Source organism: Buteo buteo, chromosome 20, assembly GCF_964188355.1.
Source record: "Buteo buteo chromosome 20, bButBut1.hap1.1, whole genome shotgun sequence".
Lineage (NCBI taxonomy): Eukaryota > Metazoa > Chordata > Aves > Accipitriformes > Accipitridae > Buteo > Buteo buteo.
This window is the reverse complement of record NC_134190.1, coordinates 26180409-26203098: the sequence shown is the minus strand read 5'-3', so window position 1 is coordinate 26203098 and position 22690 is coordinate 26180409. Positions and strand designations below refer to the sequence as shown.

The window sequence follows — 22690 nt, the reverse complement described above, 5'->3', positions numbered from 1 at the left end:
ATGAAACAACAGTACTTTTTTTTTTTTTAAAAAATATTCTACCACATGAACCAGAAAAACATTAACACCTATTATCATATGATATCTTCATATCAGGGAAGGCTTGTAATGAGAAGGAGTATATGCTATTAGAACAATAACGGTGAAAAAATTAAAAGGGCAAAGATTCAGGTGCGTAAGTTAGACTCACAGAAAAGCTTGTGTATTTGTTCCCTTTAACAGTTGGCCTCATAACAGATATTACCTATGCCTATAAATCTTGCATTATAACTACAGACTAACAGGCTACCTTGTTAAATCAAAGGCAACAAAAAAAAAAACATCAAGGGACACTATATGCCATTCAAATTTACAGTAAGAAATTATAAAGTAGCTCTTTGCATGACCACAGATAAACTGAGAGGGAGCAGGTACAGTTGTCAACACAAGAAAATCAGAAGCTAAACTGTATGTGGTGGGGAACATGGAGAAGAGTCACCTTCACACTTATCTCATCACAGATGAAAAGGGGAGGGAACACACCGGTTTCTGTTCAGACCAAACTGGTCTCAACCAGACAGATTTCTTTCAATCCTTTCATTCCCAATGCATAAGGAAACACAACTACTTAGGGTCTTCACAAACCGAAGTGCACTAAAACTACCTGACAGTGGCAATGCTCACTCTCACACACTGAAACAGTCTAACAAGGTTTTAAGTATTGGACAATTTGTCAGGCCACATAAGGCGTACAGCTGCACATCACCCACACACCACTCTTGCAGAAAGTACTTTCTCATTTATATTTATGCTTTTACACATTCATTGAATAAACTGTATTTCACTCTCTAAAATTAAATTAAAAGCGCTTAGTGGACTTATCATCAGCCTTTAAATATTCACCTATTACTAAAGAAACAACTGTATTTATTGGAGTCATTAACTTCACTTAGCTCTTCCACATTTTAGTAGGCATCACTACGGCATACGCTATCCGTGAATTTATATTTCTGTGTCTGACAGTGAATCTGGCACGTAAAAGTACAGCACCAGTAGCAATGCTGATCCAATATCAGCAAACAGGCACTGAGTCAAACCTCAGTTTGAGTAGCTATCAAATTTATTACAGACAACTGTCCATTTTCTGCAGTCCATCACCCAGCCTCAGCATGAAAAACCTCTAAAGGGGATGCTGGTGCTGCACATAAGCTGTGCGGTGCCTACAAATCTTTATAGACCGCAGTGGCGAGAAGTCACTGTTATGTACACCGTTTACAATGCTTTTCAATCCCAATATGCATCACCGTGGCACACACAGTCCTACTTTCGGAGACAGAGGCACTTACGTAGTGTTATACCTGGTTTTGTAATACATTTGTTGTGCACACAGAAAGGGCACAGGATGAAACTACGTTGTTAATCTAATCTCAAGAATTTATTCACTATTCAAACAAGGCTTTAAAGCCTGCTAGAGAACGTGAAACAGGAACAAAATGTTGGTTATTGTAGAGGTGCAGCAGCATACATAGTGGTCAAAGGTTTCGGAAAGGTGCCCATGCACACGTGGCAGCCAGACCTGCACCTAACTCCCTTCCTGCGGTTCTGGCCGTACGGACAACACAATCTGTCACTGGTTTTCCCGTGCCTGAAAAGCTTTAGCTGGTAGAACACCATCTTGGAGCTGTACCAGAAGGCTGCCTTACACTGTGGCAAGAACGCATTCCGTTTGGTTGGTCCCTGCCACAACTTGGGGAAAACAAACAAAAACCTAATCCAAAGAATCATCTATTTTCGCAGCACAGGTTACTGAAAACATACAGTAAGAGGAACAGCATCCTCTATCTTCTGTGACCTCAACAAACAGAACAACATAAACTGTGTTGGAACAGGTTATCATGTGCAAGCACTGCTTTGTGAAATAAAAATAGAAGTTGTTTTGGTGTTGTTTTGTTTTAAGAAAATAGGTAGTTTAAAGGGTCCATTGATCCCCTCCAAACAAAATCAGTAATCCTGTGTTAATTCAAAATTATTCAATTCTGGAATGTCAAAGTTTTTATGCTACTGGTTGACAGGAGAATGCAGTAAATCTTCCATTTCATCAAACCTAGTACAAAACTGAGAATTTTCAAATTAATCTGCTGACTTGCTGTGAAGAATCAAGCCTATTTATAGTATCAGATGCACTTACCCTCAAGTGCTCTGTCAACAAAAGCTTCCAATAATGACCTAGATTGACAACAAAGTGAACAGAGACGGGTGTAACTACATACAGGAAAGATAGTATTAAGAAAAAAATCTTCAACTACTTTGAAAAAGGAAAGTAATATTTTCCAGGGGTACCAGTTGTAACACCTGAAGCACAGATGTACTTCAGTAAATAGCTCTACACTAAAACTATAAACAGAATTTTACCAAGATGTGTTGCTATGCTGGAATCAGACAGGGGGATAAAAAAACATTTACCAGTTTCAAGGCAGCATACAGTACAATTCTTAAATATACCTATCCACATCAAGACTCTGAAGACTATGAAATATATAGAAGTGAACAGATAAAGTCAGGAAATTTTTCCATTCTGTCTTTTTTTTTGTTTTTCACTGAAAAATTTTGTCGAAAAATGCTTAGCAATATGAATATAATCTAAAAGACCTCCTAGATGACGAGGCTGGTAACGGCATACAAAAGGCTCGATTTAGAGCTTAATTGCACAGCCAGGCACATAATTGCACTGTGTTACTGTTGGGGTAGATGGACAACCGTGACCATGGGATAACACTGCAACATGAAATGCAGGTTAGAGTGATAGAATACCACACTAACCAGCAAAATGTCATTCCAGATTAATCAGGTCATTATATTGGATGGTGCTGGATACCCAAGGAAAGAAAGCTCAACACAGACAGGTACTAGTTATGCCTAAGAGATGGGACTGTCTGAAAAATATAAGAATAATGTTTTACGAGGACTCAAGGAAAAACAAATGTGGCAACTGAAGAAACAGAGATGAAATTTGAGAAGTACAGCTCACATTTTGAAACAACTAAGTAAACAGACTACAACAAGCTATTTGCTGTATGACAATCCAGACAGAAGAAATTGAGGGAATACTAATAGAAAAAGAAATATTACTTTGCATGCTTCCAAGTAGATAATCAGTGGCGGTTTTTCACTTACAAAAGCTGGTGTCACAAGTTATTATTACCCAACAAGGTAAATTTCTGCACATGAGAAGACAGGATTTCATACCACATGATGTAAAATAAGGGGACAAAGGGCTGTGACTGATCAAAGCCACCCCCGCCCCACGCAGACCCCCCACACCCACTCACCCACAATGAAGGAACACTCTGAAGAGATAAAGAGAGGCTACATGACCTGAAGGCTCAGCAAAGAATAATGACATGATTGATCACAACTGTTGAAAAGGAAGCCAAACTCAGCTCGATGCCAAAGGAAACCCAAGGGTGCCTTTGTTTTAGACAAACTGACTGTATCAGCAAAGCATTTCAACCGTTTGCCTAACAGCCGGTCCCTGAATGAAAGGAATGCAGGCCCAGAGCAAAACAAAACTAGGTTTAGGGGTGCTGCTGGTTAAAATAACAAAACTTCTAGACGTATTGGATCTGCTTATAAATTAGGGTCCTATAACACTAATCAAGAGTATCTTTTACTCATACAACTGTAATGGGTATTTAGCTTACTATTTTATGCTTTTCTGCAGAGCCCAGTCATTCCCTCAGCAGGCGACTTTTTGCCCGCTGTGATTCCACCCACGATTACTGACTGATGGACTCCCACGGCAGCAGCACAGACCCCAGGCGGGTGGGCTGAGCGGGGATAAACCTCCTGGGAGAGCAGCCTCACTCCCCAGTGGCTGCTGGCCCGCAGCTCCAGGCGCGTAGGACGGCTCTCGGCTGGCCTCGGAGAGTGATGGAGGAAGGAGTACGTTCCCCATCGCGGAGCCTGCTGGATAGCTTTGTATGAATTATATGGAGCACTTAATGAACCAAGTAATGGCTCGGCTTTGTATCAAGTTTGCAAGACCTCAGAACTGAGCCTGGCCAGGCTTTCTCTGTCTGAACTCTTCTCCATCTGCCCGTAGCTTTATTTTACTTGGTTTAGCTGTAACAGCAATTTTTATAATCAAGCAGGTGCCCATGGCTAATTTGTTACGACCACAGTTTATGCAGATAGAAGTACCACGCAGTCATTCTGTGTACAGCGAGGTATTTAATGCCACTAACACGATGAGATAGAGACCTCTCACGATCGCGGTGGCCCTCAGAAGTGAAGGCAGAGCAGCGTAGTACAGGCACGAAGGGAAGAGAGACAGATCACCAACTTGGCACGGGAGACCCCAAGGCTACGAACAACTCGGCCAGACCAGCACGGGGACTGTATATGTGGTAAAGCCCGATACAAAAAACAAACAGGAGAACTCTGAAAGGAGCTGTGGGCTTCAGCAGACTTCAACAAACACATTGGTTTCTGATCGCTGGGGAACGCTCAGCGTCGCGATGGTGAGCATATTCTAGATAACGAGATTCGCGTTTATATTGTGTCACTCGTATAGTGCAACTGCTATACTCCACCAACTGTAATTTCTAATTAAATTGTGATTTGAGTGCATTGCCTTGTCACTGTGCTAAATCAAAATCCTCTGTAACTGCAAGTACCATCAAATTAATTAAACTTTGTACTGTACATTAAGTCCCCTGCATGTGGAATATCTAAAAGAACATGGTCAAAGAATATTGCACTATGACAAGGTCTCAACAAAAAAACATTACAACCTAGAAAAGATATTTCAAAATTTAAGTTGCTATCATCTCATCATATCTACCCCTTAACATTAAAAAAAAAAAACCCCCACAAAAAAAAAACCAACCAACAAACAAAACCCAACCAAACAAAAAAAACTTCCAATGAAATCTTTTAAAAAATAATAAGGAGAAAAAACTCTTTGGGCCTCAGGACTTGGATTTGCTGTTTGCATAGAAAAGGAAAACGTATGTATAAAGAGTAGCAGGGAACCCATGCAAGAATTCTGGCTCCACCATTAAACATGTTACTGGTTATACATGCAAAGCCTCCTCCTAAAACAAAGTGACTGATGTTCTACCAAAAATGCAATGTTAGCCTTGAGGGAAAGAATTCTGAATTAAGCAATTAATTTGTCTAGAACTTTACTACAAATCTTCAAATCTTTTTTAAAGATCAATGTCTTTTGCTAGCCTTTTATCCCTCCACACTAGAAAGGATCTCATCAGAGGCAACTATAGTTTTCTGTCACCAAAAATTTCAGAGCTAAATACTTCATTTTCACCACAGAGGAGGAAAAAAAAGAGAAGTACATTCTATACATTGCTAAAATCAATTTATTGTGTGATTCTAAACTGGTTTAGTGTTATCATTACTACATAACTCACAGCCAAAGTTAAGCTTATGTGGGTAGTAATGTACTTTAACTCTCAGGTGTAGACCTCAGTTAAACTTAGCGTAGCATTTGCTGGGTTCTAGTTTTCTTGTTTAGGGATAAACAGAATTGTAACATACTTTATGAAAGTGTAACATGCATAGCATTCAACTACCCGTTCAGTAGCTTTTTCTACAAATACAAAAGATTTAAATTGCCCACAGAAAGATACAGTTCCATTTAGCAGTAAATGCATCAGGAGTAGAAAATGCCATCATGTGAGAAAACACACAGAAACAGATGGGAAAACAGAATAGGAGTATTCAAGTTTTCAAAATGACATGAAAGGAATAAAAATTGCTAAAACAATGACAAAAATTAAATCTCCTTCAAAAATCCCTTTCAAAACTGAAGTTGTAAGAGCAAGCTGCATGAAAAGTACTGGCAAGGCAAGTTAAAGGAGAAGGGTCACTGTGGAATCTGGAGAGTGCTTTTAGCCGTTTTCTTTCATTTCCAGAAAAGAGAAGACAGAAGAAATAATAATAAAAAAAATCACTAACTGAAGTGTTCACAGTTTGGTCTTTCAACAGCACTTTTCTTTCTCTGTAGAAGAGGTATGCTGGTTTTGAAAGCCATGGGCCTCACAGCTTCATATATTTTCTAAGCAAATGAAAATTACTGTTGGAAGATATTGCTTAATTCAAGCACAGAAAGAAAAATATGGAAAATAAGTAGGATAGCTAAGTCTCAGGAACATAAAGTATACAGAAACATGCTTGTGACTTCCTCCTAGACACGGCAGTGGGGCAAAGTTGGGGGAGACACACCCAAACCCTCCACTCCCCCCTATATTTAAATAGGGATGTTATGTTGGACTGTCTGAATCATTCCAAATACTACAAAAGACTTGACAAAACCCATGGCTTGAAGCATATTTTCACAGCAGCTGTGCTAAAAAGCCCGATCCTTGAAAACAAGTTGGCAAGTTGATCCAACCACCCTTTGCCAAAAAAGAAAACAACGCACTCAACCTTCCATAACACAAAGCTGCCGCCTTATCTTTTCGGATGGTTATTTTCAACTCGCTCAGCTCCCCCGCAGCATTCCCCACGTGGCTGCGTAAGTCCACATTTGTCAGTACAACAGAGGGAGCTGCATCAGTACAGGAAAAAGCACCACTTGACTAGCCACTTCTATTTTAAGTTCATTTACATCTCCCTCTCAAGTGACTTTAAGGTGAGATCGAGAATCTATTCCACTATGCTGATTAAAAGACTTGGGTTTAGGTGTGAAAATAATTTATAATTAAAAAAGTGCCAGTGAATGATACTGGTGAAAAAGAAATCAATGCTGTTAAAATGCTGCAACATGTTAAAATGTTAGAAATATAATACACTAAAATTTAAATGCTATTGAAATTGAGATCAATTTTATTACTTGCTTAGGATATCTTATTCCGAGTTTGAAATTCTTCCACTAATGGCAAAAAAACCAAGTTAAGGCAGAAGTGCCTGTGGATCAGCAAAAGTGTGTTCATATACTAGCTGCATGATAAGAAAGGATATTTTGCCTTTCTTTGTGATGACCTTTAATAGCGCTTTAAATTAGCATTAGACTGAGCTGTCACTAAGTGGCATTCTACCCAGCTTCTCTGAAATTATTGGCTTTGAACTACTAATTTTTCAACATTACCTTAAGTCAAAATAGCATCATATTTAACTCTAATTTTATTCTGGTAATTGGCATTTTCTTCCCTCTTTTCAAAGATGGTTTTGCTGGGAGGATATATTCGCTCAATACTCTTCTATCAGACTAAATCTCCACAGAAGCCTTTCCACTCCAACTCATTTGAAACAATCCCAAAAATACATATTTTGGATTATCACCACATCCTTTTATCAGTGAAGTAATTCTTAGTTTCTTCATACTGCACCTACTATGGCTACTGCCTTTTTGGCATGACTTGCAGGATAAGTGGTTCTGAATAGGAATTACTTGTCTAGGTCTCCATTCTTGTAAACTGCCTTTTCCTGAGAAGCACAACATGAATACACTCACAGCTACTCCAAAGAGCTATGTGAAAGCAGTCCCAGATTAAATTAAGAACTTGAGAATCCTACAGAGCAGGGCGTATAGTAGGCACAATAAATTACTTCCTTCTTTACCAACCACTGTGATGACACTCTTCAAAACTTCTCCACTCAACTCCCCATTTCCAGTAGTGGAATCGTACATCTCAAAAGCATTCCCCATCAACTTGAGGATGTACCTGGGAAGAACTAGCTGTACTCACAAAGCTTCTTATTTCAATAATATGTTGGTCCATCCAGCAACTTAGAAGTATGGTATCCATACTTCTGGTGCTACTCAAAACATATCATACAGCCAAGTCTAGTTCTTATCTAAAAATAAATGTATTAATGAAAATAAAAGATGGCAAAAAGGAAGAGGAATATCCCTCTGGAATATTTTAAAACCTCATTTTATCTCATGTTCTCCAAGTGTTTTTATTTAAAAAATCTGCCAAAACAAGCTTCTGCTAGGTCATTGTCACTACATTCCTCCTCAGCTTCCAAGGGAGCAGTTTCTGTGTGCCAAGAACCAAAGTACTGTGAACATCTGGAGACTTCCAGGGAAAGCATCAGCTTTACTACGTATTTACTCAAAAGGTTCTCCAGCAGCTCTTCCTACCTTCAAAGCAGCACTATCAATAGCTCTCTTCCCAGGAATTTTTTAAGACTGAGAAGTCACTTGCACAGGTGGAAACTCCCAATCAGAAACATATAAAACTATTTCTTCTGCAAAAAGCATGATATGTCACATATGTTCTCACTAATCATTGAGTCCTGATATTTCACTCTGTTGAAGAATTCTTCCCATATTTACAGATACAAAAGCAGGTGACAAAGCAGAAGCAGAAATGGCCTTATGTTTTCTAAAACCAATGAAGCATTGGGCCAAATGTGTTTGCCAGTATATCATAAGAAAGAAAAAATCCTTCTTCATACACAGATATTTAACCACATTTTATACAGCATGGAAAACTGAAACTCTTTGTCTAGTTGTTAACGCTAGATGACTTCTCTTTAAGAACTTGATTCTGACTGTCTAAAAACAAACAAACAAAAAACCCAACAGCTTTCACTTTCACAGAAGTTATTAACCCTTCCTCTTCATGAGGACAGCTTGAAAACACCTAAGCCAAAGCTCACTGCCTGGCATCTCACAATTTCTTAGACATATGCTGTATGATCCTGACCTCCCCTCCAGCAGTGCCTGCTGACCTTAAGAAAGTTAGCAGCAAAGGGAAAAAAAATGGATTCATATTCCTTATCCGTCACATCTTCTCAATTGCATCTCAGAAGTCTGAAACCCGAAAGCAATTCAGCACACTTGTCCAGAGGTAAAACACAAATAAAATGGCTTACATGTTAGGGCAAGGAGTTCAGGATTTGAATTTCCTAAAATCAACCTAACACCTCAGCAACAAAATACAGGCTTTAATTTCTATTTTGACAGAAATCCCCACCGTGAAAAGCAGGTGGCTAAATCTTCTGATCCAGTCATGACCAGCGTGAATGCCACTTTACATTGGACATATCAAGCACAATTTTTTAGACCCAATAAATCTGTTCCTCAAAATAGGACAGCATAGGGGTATGTGTTCTTCAAACTAAGCACAGCAAAGCTTCAGATTTTCTGAATAAATCTTTTATGTTTCACATAGGAAATGTAAGTAGAGCAAATAAAGATAACATCTATGACAACTTCTCTGTCCCTTCTTTCCCATAACCTGCCCTCTTCAAAGACTGCAAACACCCATTACAGCCATCAATACCATAAATCCCGCAGTTTACTCTGTTGCAGTCACTTAGAGACACTGTTCTAGTTATTTCATGAGGAGTAACATATGAAGTTGCCACAAGTGTTCCAAGAGAATTAAAAAAGTATGGAAACTTTTTAAAGTTAAGCATCGCCACAGATAAAGAAAACATTAACATATTTGGTTTATTAAAACATACCTTAGTTATGAACTCAATCATCTTTTTCTTTATTAGCAGTAATTTTGAATAATTGTCTGTATTTCTAAAACGCTAGGTATATTTTCACGTACAGTCAAAGGGCACATAAAGCAAAATCACATAGCAGGCAGTAAAGTAAGTCATTCCTTCTTCTAAAAAGCAGAGGACTACCTATCTGAACAGTCAATTAGAAACATGCTTCATATATTCCCCCTAATGCAGAATCAGCGTAATGCATTGCACCTGCCTGAAGCACAGGATGGTGGCCTTATCTAGAATTCTTCCAACAGAACACTAAATTATGGAAGTCTGTCAAAACACACAGTAATGTGGGGAATAGAAAAAGCCCAAAAGCAGGTTTGGGTTATTTTGGTTTGGTTTTTGTCTTTCAAATCTTTACTACAAAATAAAAAAAAGAATATTGGAGTTACATGGCTTTCTCAGTAGTGAGTGTGGCTGAACATAAATGTGTGCCATTCAGCCACATTTACTGAAGTCACCATATACTCTGAGGAATGCATTCAGATCCAAAAAAGAATCAGTCTCATTTTTGAGCTTAGTACAGTCTTCCAGCTTCAAGACAGGTCTGACTAGAGATCACCTGTCAAGAAAGAAGTTTACTTAAGAGAATACCTGTGAAATTTTGGTACCCTGTACCACAGTAATTCAATTCAAGAGATTATCTTGTTAGTTAACAGTACCTTAGGTTAGCTGGCTAGGCTGTTCTTGGTGATAAGGGAATGCAAAACTCCTTTATTACAGGCTCCTTTTTGCTGTGGTTCACAGGAATCAGAAATAACTTTGCTAATATTTTACCACTTAAAATCCTTTTCAGCTAGTGGATTCAGCACTGATTCCCTCTAGTACTCCATTCACCGATATATGGGGGTGGGAGGTTCAGTTGCAAAATACATAACCAAGTATGAACTGGAGTCTCATCACAAAACCCAACAACAGAGAAGGACTTCTCACTATTCAATACTGTGTTTCACATCCTAACAGGCATGTGCAGCATATCTTCTACCTATTAACTTCCCTGTACATTTTTTCCAACATGAGAGAGTCAAAAGCTAAGGCAGGTATTTTTCTTCAAAATAATACAGCAACACAGTCTGAAACACTGGTACATGCCCAAGTAATGCTATTGTCCTGGAAGGGAATAGGCATACAAACATCTAAACCATGGATAATTCCAATACAACAACGTGCCATAAATCTTAAGACAAAACTCCACGTTACAACCTTTCTTTCTTGCACTCCTCTTTTCAGAACCAGAAAATATGACTAACCTTTAACACCCAAATGAGAGAACTGGTACATATCAAGGAGAAAAAATGAAGAGCAAGGTTACAATTTTTATAAAAGCCCAATGATTCAACAGCTATTACTCCAATGGTGTTAGATATCATAAGCTGAATTATGCATTAATTTTAGTAAAGAAGCAGTGAATGTCTTAGGCAGGGAAAGATCACTGCTTTATAATCACAGAACCAATTTAGACACCTTTAGCAAGGAGAAAGCTGACTAAAAGCAGCTATCTTTTAATGTCTCTCTTTGGGATACCTGTTGCTGCTGTTGAGCCAAATGGGGTATCAACAGAGACCAGGTGTTTTCATAAACTGGAATATTAACCATCTCCGGATGTACAAAGAGGCACTAAGCAAAATCTCAGACACTCTGCCCACAAAAATTTACGTTAAAATGTCCAAATCTGTCTTATTAGAATCAAGCAGAGAATCACACTAAAGACCTTTCCTTCAAAAATTTCTAATACTTTTGGTTTTAATCACCCAAGGCTGAAAGCCTCTGTTCCTACCCAATGTTGCCCTAAAATAATCTCATATCAAGTTCGACACAAAGAAAAAACCCAAACCAACCAAAACACATGTATATTAAATGTTAAAATCCTAGGATTCTTATAAATCTTTTCAACTAAAAATTCTAGGATAACACATCTTCTCCATAACTACTCATTTCTCTATAGTTCATATATGCCATGCCTATATGCTGTAACTCCACATGCAGATTGCCAACAAGAAAAGGAGAGGTCTCTGAAAACCACCATTCACAGTACAGAGTGAAAGTGGAGAATAAAATGAACAAATCCATTACAATTTATTAAACTTATTGTAAGACAGCAAATGGAAGTATACTAAGACATGAAGAAATATTTAACATTCTTTGCAATATGCATTTGTGAACAAAATTATTCAGATACCACCTATGAAACCTTTCTAAAAAAACACTAAACGATATTACTGTTTTCTAGCTTGCAGATGCAACACTTGCATACCTGTTCTTTAACTGAAGCTAGAATGGCAGAGGTTGTCTCAGTTTCAGAGCCATCGCCATTGGATGTGTTCAACACAGGACTAAGAGAACTTGTCTTGTCAGAAGACGAGGGCTGGTCTGGAACAGGCATAGTTTCTGCAGTTTATGGAAAAAAAAACAAAAAAAAGACTTTGTTATTAGACACCTAATACGTATCAGAAATCACAGGCATATAAGAATAATGCTACTAATGTAAGGAAAAAACTGTAGAACGTGCTTCTGTTCTGTAACCTAGAATTAATGTATCACTTATTTAAAACTAGTTCTAAATTAATTATAAAACAAAATATTAAATGATCTCCCAGTCTTACTCCAAAATACTCACCACAGTACATTTGGACAGGATTCAAATCATTTACAGCTGTGAGTTTTGTATAGTATTCCAGTGGCAGCATCCAACATGAAATTACAATATCATGAAAGTAATGAATCATGAAACACTTTGCAAACAGAAAACCAACAAACGGTACATGAGAGAAATATAAAACATCTAGTGCTGACTTTCTAATGTGCATGATTAGTTAATATATATTTTATTTTAGAGCCTAGGTAATTAACTTTGCCTTTCTTCTAGTCTAGAAGGTGATTTTGACAATGTTTTATCAGACTATTTTTGAGAAAAACAGCACGCTGCCAGTTGTGAAAGCCATTTTTGAGACCTGTTACAAAAAAAAGATTCTTAGCACTTGAAGGAATTTCTAGTAATCTTTTTTAGAGAGCAAAATGGTGGTGGTGACTGTGGAAAGATTTATCTTTCTGAAGGCTAAGCTATAGCATAGCATCTATGCTTAAATGTCACTATCAGCACATCTCTGCAGGCAAGTTGTGCCACATTCCCGAAGTACAGGAGCAAAGAGGCAGCTTGCACGGTTATGCGCAGGCGAGTTAGGAGAAGATCACATTCATGTGGGAGCTGGCCAGAATTATTCTGTGGAAGAGAACTGGGCCACAGGCTGCCAGCTGGACAGGCCTCCTCAAACCAGTGGGGATATTCAGAGGGATGTCATCAGAGGGGTCAGATGGGAACAGCGCCTGCCATTCACAGCAATGGCACACCTCCTGCCTTGGCTCCATTCTGCTTTTCAAAGCCCATGTTTTTATAAAATAGAACTTTTTCTGGAAGAAATAAGAAGTCTGAAAAGACTGGGAAAGGGCAGTTGATAAACGCAAATATAAATTCAATATGCAGAGCAAGCATCCCCGCACCAGTTTGCCATGGAAATTAGGGCTCTAAAAGAAGGGGTAGATGACATTCTACAAAGCTTTTGCTCTGAAGCCACAGTGCTGCCCAAGAGCACTCATTCAGCCCAGCTGGGTAGCCTTTTCCAAAAGCTTCCTGAGGGTCAGGACACTGGCATACATACGTAAGACAAAAACATGAAAATACAGATTATTCATTAAAAAAGCCAATTATTTCTCATACGAGAAATCTCCCTAAATTTCAGGCTAGATTAGTTTATGTATTGATAAATGAGATTATATATAATTTTAATTAAAGAAGCTACATATTTTCCTATGGCTCACTTTTTGTAAGCAAATGACTGAAAGTGGTAAATACTGAATCTTTGGCTCTGCTAATGTCCTTGCTCCAGATACATACACTACTTGAAGTTAATCTTTAAAAACTCAGGTGATATACCTGTCTCCTCCTATCACAAGTACACCGTACAAAACTTCTATATGATTCCAGTACATTAATCTAAAAGGACTTTTGAATTATATTTTCTCATTTTGTGCAGATCCAAACGAAGCCCACCGCGGCGTGGTGGTGTTCTGTCCATGTTGGGTTCTCACGAAGATGGGGGGATGAGCCTGCCTGAGGTGCTGGAAAAAAATTATCTGCTATGCCAAACGCTTGCCCTGGCACAAACACTCCAAAATACTTCAAGTGCAGTTGAGAGGAAGAGCAAGGCCATACAGTCAAAAGGAAAGCCACTTTGTGACTGAAAAGACGCTACTGATGAGACGACACCAGTTTCTGCATGTTCAAAACACTTACATCAGTCTGGCACAAGCAGCAGCTGCCTGCTCCTATTCTGAACTTGTTTTGGGACTGTATTCAAGTTCAGTAAATTTTCATTTTTAGGATGTAAGATTTTGTAAACATTCTGTTTCCACCAAAGACCACTTCAAAAACTGCTTTAGTAATTTACAATTTTGCAAGTATTGGTTTACATGGCGGGGGGGGGGGGGGGGGGGGGGGGCGGCGGGAATTACACTACCAACTGCTGCAATAAACTGTCCTTGCTTCAAATAGGCTCAAATCTGGACAGAACAGTAGTTAATATTCTACAAACACTGAGTGTTTCCAGGATTTGGGGTTTTTTTAAAAACACAGATCTTAAAAACGGGGACGGGACAGGACGATGACATTAAAAAAGGCACACTGTATGTCCTTTTCATCTAGAAACAGAGAAATCACAAGAAATGTCTCTGGCATTAAAAGTAATGTTTTGTACGCCTATTAAAGTACTTCTTCTGGACAGAGAATATAATTTCTAACATCTATCTCATTAGTTCAGTTTATTACTACAGTTGTTCAAGGGGGAAAGATTGCAGCCAATTGCACTTTGTAAGCTGGTATCATTGAATCCACAGCACAATGTTATCCAGCTGAGCTGTTAACATTATATACTTTCACATTTTTCCATTACACAAATTGATACGAGAAATACCATATATAAAGGAAGCACAGAATGAGTTCTCAAAAGCAAGAGAAGCTACTATTCTGAAGGCAGTTATATTAAAAAAAAAATCATACGTGAATCAGCAATAGCGTTTCAACAGCAAACACCGACGTAGCAAAGGCCCGCATTTGCACTAGTCCATCTGCTCAGAGATGGACTTTCAGTTTAGCTCAGTCGTCAGTGTAAGAAATTGGATATTCTCAGGTTTCAATGGGACTTAAAACTGCCAGTACTGTAGAAGTACAGAAAATAAGGCTGAAATGGGCCTCCAAGCCCCTAGACCACTACCAAATCTCCAGACAAGGCAGATTTTTTTCCTAAATCATCCTGGACATTTAATACACATAACCAGTCCTTCACAGCTTCCCTCACTGTAGATTCCCTTGGCCGCCTCCCTTTGTTCAGGGCTCCAGCCTCACCAGTCGAAAAATTGCTTTAGTGTTTAAATAATACATTGAAGCTTAGTGTTTCCTGTACTATCCAGCATGGACACAAACCCCTGATTATTCCATCAGTCCTCTTCAAAAAAGCATTATCCCACATGACGATGACCACAGTATCTTTCTTTCCGCTCTGGCTCCTCTTCTCTAGAAAAGCTACCCCAATTCTTTTCATTTTTCCTCATAAAATAAGCTGGCTGATAAGTGGCCTTTTAACCCACACTCCTGGGAACTTAGCACTAAAAACAAAAGGAAAATTAGAGCAAGTATGAGAAGAAAAATAAAAATTAAGCAGCTTAACGGAGTACACCATAGCTGAGTAACTACAACACAAAAGTAAATCGGCTGCATTTAATTTCCACAACAGCAACAGTATTTCCTATCGGTGTCGCAAAAATACAAATGAGATTCTGTAAGTCAGAGCATACACATGCTCCTGAGAGAATCAAATTAAAATCTTAGACGATCATAGAGAGATGAACTGGAAAAATACTACCAGCCTTTTGGGAACATACTGGGAAGTCAGACATAAATAATTCATGGTTTCCCGTACTCCACAGCACAGGCAAAATTCTATCCGGAGTTTGACACACACGCACCCTTTTCTGTTTTTTTTTTATCTTTCTAAGAGCATCTAAATCTTTACTTCGCTTCAATGAAGAAGAACCCCAACCCTATAAATCCCAACAAAACCAGCCTCTCCCCATCTACCGGGGCAGGTGCCCAGGCGGCCGCTGCTGTGAGGAGAGACGAGGGGAAGAAGGGGGCTTGTTCGGGGGGAAGTGGTTTAGGTTTGCCTTTGTTCCTCGTGGTCCAACTCTGCTTTTAACCGGTGAAATTACGCGAATTTTCCCCAAGCTGTGTCTGTTTTGCCCGTGACGGTAAGTGGTCAGTGATCTCTGCCTTTATCTCGACCCAGGAGCTTTTGCATCGTATTTTCTCCCCTGTGCTGTTGAGGAGGGGCAGTGGGAGAGCGGCTGGGGGGGTCTGGCAGCCAGAGCAGGGCAACCCATCACACCCCGCAAACTGGCTGTGACTTTAACAAGAAAGGGAGACAGAAATGGCTTGGGGTTTTGTCTTGGTTTGTTTATCTTGGGCCAACATGGATTCCTGAATAGATAGATACAATCTACAGTAGCGTTCCCTATAGCACTCTAATCTACAGCTGACAACTACCATGGTCACCATCTCGTGAGCCAAGGAAAGCCATATAAAACCTCATCAGATGACGGTTCCTGTTAAATCGTTATTAAGTACAGTGGTGGAAGTATTTTAAAAAATTGATTGGACTAAATAAGAAGCAGAAGAAGAAAACAACAACAATCTATATAGCTATGGAAAGTCAGTATGATAAACATCATAAAAATAAAGCCAGTTTCTTGCCTGGAATACAGATGGGCAAATGCTGCTCAGTGAGGAACTGATTCAAAAGAAACTCAAGAGTTTACATGGGTACACTGGTTACTTTAACTCCCCATCAAAATAACTTCAGCAACACTTCTTTATTCTTTGCTATCGACCTACTCTAGTTCCATAATCCATAACCAACTGCCAGGCATCCATCTCATTCTGTATAGCGACTGATTTCAACAAAAATTGTTTTTCTTGTTTCGCTTTTTGTTGTTGGTTTTGTTTTTAAACCCTTTTTCCTTTATCACTTTGTAAAATTTGAATAAAATTAGTCAACAGAATTAAAAATTACTTAACAACATTAAGAAAGCCACTATAGAAACCTTTCGAAAAGCAGGTTAAAAATGACTTTTGTCACATAACTACTTATCAAAAATTTAAAATCTGACCTGAGTCCTACTAGAAGCATTATTCCTAAGGTAAACAGGACAGAGGGGGTCAGTGGATTGGTTCTTGAGTCAGAAGATAAGTAAAAAATAAGCTACTTCTGAGACAGTTAAGCCCCACTTGTCTCCGAACTCAAGCTATGGCTCTTGCAGTTCAAATACAGATACTTGTACCTCATCTTGTCAAGGCACCTTCTTGACAGAAAGCCAGACATTTCCATTCCAGCACAAAAGGTACCCTGTATTAATACTTATAAAAGCCTCAAAACTATCACTATGAAAAATTCACAGAATTCCAATGAAAAAGTTGTTTCTAAACAAACGTTTTTGTGATGCCTGGAACCTTACCATGATGAGGTCGTAACTCTCAGAGAGACTGACCATCAGCAAAAACGAGACTACATTATTTTCATTTTTCTAGCTAAGGAGTTAAAAAACAGCACAGAAAAAAAAGAAAAAAAGCCAATAAAAAGGATAGATTATTTCAAGATGGTCTTTTTCAAAGAGCTGAAATAGAAATACCACACATTCAAAGTAACTGCCCTTTTTCAAATTACTTGCCGATTTTCACCGTTAAGTTACTTCTACGGTACCTGCTCATAAAATTTAAGGGGGAAACGAAGAAAAGGGAACAGGAGGAGGAACTCTTTTTTAAAGCTACCTTAGAATCCTAGAATCACAGAATATCTTGAGTTGCAAGGGACCCATAAGGATAATTGAGTCCAACTCCCTGCTCCTCACAGGACCACCTAAAATTAAACCATATGACCAAGAGCGTCGTCCAGATGCTCCTTGACCTCCGATGGGCTTGGTGCCGTGACCACTTCCCTGGGGAGCCTGTTCCAGTGACCGACCACCCTCTCGGTGAAGAACCTTTTCCTAACGTCCAGTCTGAACTTCCCCCAACGCAGCCTCGTGCCATTCCCTCGTATCCTACCGCTGGTCACCAGAAAGAGGAGATCAGAACTTCCCCCTCCGCTGCCCGCCTTGAGGAAGGTGTAGACTGCGAGGAGGTCACCCCTCAGCCTTCCCTCCTCCAAGCTGAACAGACCAAGTCACCTCAGCCGCTCCTCCTAAGTCTTGCCCTCTACACACACTAAAAAAATAAGAGGTTTCACAAACTTTCAAATGCTTACTTAAACTAAGCACTCAATATAAATTTCAAAATGATTTTTTAATTTCTCTTGAATTTCTTTTGAACATCTGCAACTTCTTCCAGTGAGTTCTTGGGACTCTTCTGGGATATGGCGCTTGGGCTGGTAGCCCTTTCTTAGTCCCTGAAATTCTATTCAAATGTAAATGAATTATGAGGCTGTTTACATATCTAATTCCTTTCTTACAGATGCATCATGGACATTTTAGCAACATGTAAAAAAAATGGATACAAATTTTTATGACTAGATCCCACAAATGTCTAGCGACAGTAGTAACATGACATTCAGAACTGGGAAATAAAAGATTGCAAGATTACATTCCTTCTGCAACTCTTGGGATGCTGGATGGCAGACATCCTTCCTCTTAGCAGGACTTCATGCCTTCTCTGAGGTAATACAACCAACTCGGCTAGTTCCAAGGTCCAGCTGCAAAAGTGTGTTCAGGCTGAACTCAGGCACAGAGTTACGTACATGGTAAACAGAGGTACATTCTACACCATACATAAATCCTTAGGTAAAACAAAATATTTATATGATTTACAAATGCACATGACAATGGCAATATCAGATGCTGTGGTTTCACTTGAAAATTTAATTTTGCACACACACTTTTATATAGATTTTAATCATACTGGGAAGGGATTTACTAAGTAGGGAACTAATGAGGTATAGCCATGAAGACATCACTGGTAAAAGCATTTTTGTGCCATAGTTTACCAATGACATGTTGCCACTCTTTCTCAGGTGGGGTGGCTGCATCTGCCTTTCAATGGTCTTACTCTCCTCCTCCTCCTCCACATCAGAAATACTATGTGTCATTCACTGCATCCAGGTAGAACACTGAAAAAAACCTCTAGAACTGAAAAAGCAGCAGTATTGACTGTAAACTGAGCATTTCATTCCTTTTCCAACTTAAGCTGCATTGTTGTAATAGGTTCTTTTATAACCTGTGCTTAAAGAAAAAAGGAATATTGCTTAAAGAGGCAGACTTTCATTTTTAAATATTAGATTGATATTCCTTTAAAAGTCACTTCGTTAACGTTTACATAGTCTAATGTTACATCACCCTTTCATAAGTAGGAAGTGTAGATAGGTTGGGGAAAAAAACCACAACTAAACAAACAAACAAAAAAGCTCCACAATGGCTGAAAATCTATGGTAAAGCCAAGTTATCTACTACACTGGCAACTGCATCACATCAGTGGAATCAGAAAATCCAAATATATTTCTTTAATAAAAAGATACTGCAGTAAGGAATACGTACTCCCCAGTGGGTTTTCCCTGTACAATGAACCATTAATCAGTGAGAACATTCATTATAAAAGTGTAAGTCATGCTGTCTTACTGCATAGCAATCAGATTTGGCTTGTTACTGAGCTAAACTGGAGAACCATGAATGACACTGAAGTAGACTTGGATAAGAACCAATCACTTAAAACAATCCAATATGCAATTATGCATCTAGAAATATTTTTTTGCTTCCTCTCCTCTACCTTAGATATGCTGTATAGAGATTACAGTATGACTACCATTTAATAATATGCATTTCTATTGTTCCTATTAAAGTTGCCCTTACTTTTTTTGCTATTGTTTCAAAATTATGGGGACTTACTGTAAAATGAAAATACTTGAATCCTTTTTTTTTTTTTTACCTAAAACTGCATGTTTATGGCTACACTTGAATTTACTGTTTATGATTTCAGTAACTCATATCAAGATTGCAAAAGCAAGGAGTAATGCTGATCCTGTTTCTATCTGTTTTTAATTAAAAAAGAAACAGATAAAATACTCCAGTGATCTTCATTATAATAATTGCATGATTGCCATAGGGAACTTCTATTTCTCCTTGCATATATGAACAATGGTTGTTATTTGAAAGCCTAGAGTTGTGAACACTTCTAACAACTGTAGTAAGCAAAAAAAAAAAAAAGAAATAGTTTGGCATGGTATCTATGAACATGAAAACCACCAGCTTTCATACTGTTCACCAGGTCATTCTGATAAGCTAAGAATTCAGTAGGTGTAAGTTAGAAGCCACAACAATATAGAATACTATAGCCCTGGCCATTCTTAAAAATTACCACCTATATAACAAGTCATATTTGGTGCAGATATGGAGGGAAAAAAATACCCAAAATAATAATTCTCACTATTGCATATTGTAAAGCCAATTCAAACATCAGATACACATGACTATTAGACTAACCAAAGTGTTTACAGTAGGTTTTTGGAATAAAATGCCAACTGAAAGAAGTAGAAATTGGCACTGCCTGAGAATTTAGACAGGCAAGGAATCAGGTTCAGCAGAAAGACAACCTATTGTATTCCTTCAGGAATGTCAAACTATGGAGGTGATTGAAGGCTGAGACAGCACTGGCTCTAGGCAGCAGGACACGTATCTACTAGTGTTGCATTAAACTTTTCTGCAACGAAGCTGAATCCTTCAGCTGTGTGACAGTGGAACAGGATGGGAAGGAAGTCTGTAAAGATGGACCTTCCCTTCTGCACACATAACCATTGAAACTGTAGATTTCCTCTCTTGTCCCGCCTTTGCTGACAGTTCGGTACAATTTCTGGCTGGGTGAGTAGTCTTAAAAATGGGTTGATGATCTCTTGAGTCAAGATAAAAAAATCTGCCAGACCCTGCCAGATACCTCAAAGAGGAAAATGTCTTCTGATTGCCTAAGTAGTTATCACAACATCCTAAAGCATGTATCTCCTATGTTGAAATTACTAGATGGGAAAACAGATTAATTAAAGGAGACATGATATCTTAAAGACCTTTGCAAAGGCTTAAGCTCAACTAGGGATCAGGGATACAGGGGATCAAGTCAGCACTCTTCTTATTCTAGCTAACCCATCATGGGGCTTTCCAAAGTGCAAGGGCTCTGTTTTCTTTCTCGGACTGTTCTCTGTTCATAGACCATCCAGTCCCCTGTTCACTAAGACAGGCGAGCTTGTCTCTTGCCTTCTTTTGTGACTTCAACCACTGCATTCTCAGTTATTTCAACCATACAATTTAGGTATTTAGGGCCTCTAAGTGGATGAAAAAGAATCCTCTGGTTTTAAATTTTAGGCAAAGTTGAGGGTCAGGTTCGGTAAACCATAAAATTTCCTTTTTTTTTTTCTCCTGCTCTTTCCAGAAGTGTGGTAGAAGATACAAAAGATCCCAACTGTCACAGTAAAGGATAAAGACAACCATATTCTAAAACCTGACTGAGGAGAAGCTGTATTGGCAAACTTCCTCCAACACTTTCCTTGACTTATCCTACCCTAAAGTCCTACAGATAAATATGTAATACCTGAAGTGGAAACGACAATTGTTGGCATATACGCAGCCAGTATATACGAAACTTTCTATTCCCTTCTCTTCCATAGATGCCTGACTCAAAAAGGCATTTCCTGAAACAATCCAAAGAGTACAGCTCAACAGAAAAAAGTTTCTTCCTCAGGGACTTTCTACTCCTGCCCTGAGTCTGATTAAAACATCTCTATTTTCCTACTCTCCAAAAGGGAAGCAAAATGAAGGGTCTTATGCACGCAGTAGCCAGTATGAGGTCTCTGCAGGCTGCATCGAATATTTTCCTACCGCTATCTACATTAACCAGTGTCAGAACGCTGGAAGCCATATGAAACCTGAAGTCTTGCCTAGAGTTTAAGCCACCTGCAACGCTTCCAAACTTTTTAGTTCAATGTGATCCTGCTAAATACTATTTTGCTGATGCAATATGTTATAAAACAAGGCAGTTTTGCTTTTTCCTATATTTAAAATTTCAAGTACTTTGAATTACTATACAGCCTTCCTCCTTAAAATCAAACTAAAAAATTCTGAAAACATTCCCATTGATTTTAGCAGGATAACTCAGAAATGCTTATGAGAGAAAAGCTACAGCATTTGGCCCAAAGGGCTTTGAAAAAAAGGCAAGAGAAAGATGGACCAATTGTAAATCCCTTGGGGTTTTTTTGGTCTCGAACTTGAGTCAGCACCACTGCTGGGTGCGCGAAGATTTGAAGATCAGACCCAAACCACAAAGACAGAGCTGTGTCAGTTAAGTGCCCTCCAGCCCCCTTCTCTGTCTATATATTATAGCAACTGAATAAGTGATTAATCAGGACAGATAAACTACATGCTGGCTTGAAACATGTTACTACTTCATTGGTACTGAAACCACCTACCTAATCTGTAAGAATTTACCCTAACCAGCTCGCATGCACCATCTGAGAACTGAGCTACCTCCTAAAATGCTCACGAAAATATTTCACAGTTGGAGTCAGCAACACGATCACAAAGGGAAACCAGCATAAAAATTCATACTCCTGTCAATATTTTAGAGATCTCAGCATGAGCATTTACAATAATTGATTTCAGTTTTGCTGAAAAGTCTATTCATAAATCAAGCAAAATTGTTCCATTCATGGAATCCAATAAGAGAATATTGTTTGCCGATGTTGCCGAGGGAACGGGAGTTCTTATTTCAGCGACAATGCCAATATCCTCAAGCATACCGAGCAAAATGCACATCTTCAAACAAAAGCCAGAAACACTCCTACAGTGATTTCTTAAAATCTTATATGACCTAGATACCATAGGAGTAGGTGATACTAGCATAGTATGGGGTGCTCCTTTCTGAGGGTTTTTTTTTTTTCTTCACTGGTCATTTATTGACTGGGAATGACTTGAACACTTAAGTGATGTCATGTGCTGGGTCTGGTTGGGATGGAGTTATTTTTCTTTATAGAAGGCTCATATGGTGGTGCTGTGGTTTAGATTTGTGATCAAAACAGTGTTTCAGCTAGTGCCGAACAGCATCGAGGCCCTCCCTGTTTCTCTCTGCCCCTCGGTGAGGTTGGGAGAGAACACGGCT

The 22690-nt window shown here is 38.8% G+C and overlaps 1 protein-coding gene across 1 annotated transcript in view; it reads right to left on the bottom strand.

Annotated features, from left to right (window-relative positions):
* The window catches only part of CTNND2 (catenin delta 2), a 654700-nt gene that overhangs the window by 522023 nt on the left and 109987 nt on the right, over positions 1-22690 (bottom strand). Inside the window, exon 2 of the mRNA XM_075052197.1 lies at positions 11711-11844. Coding sequence (XP_074908298.1) covers positions 11711-11844 — 134 coding nt within the window. The remainder of the gene's footprint in view (positions 1-11710; positions 11845-22690) is intronic.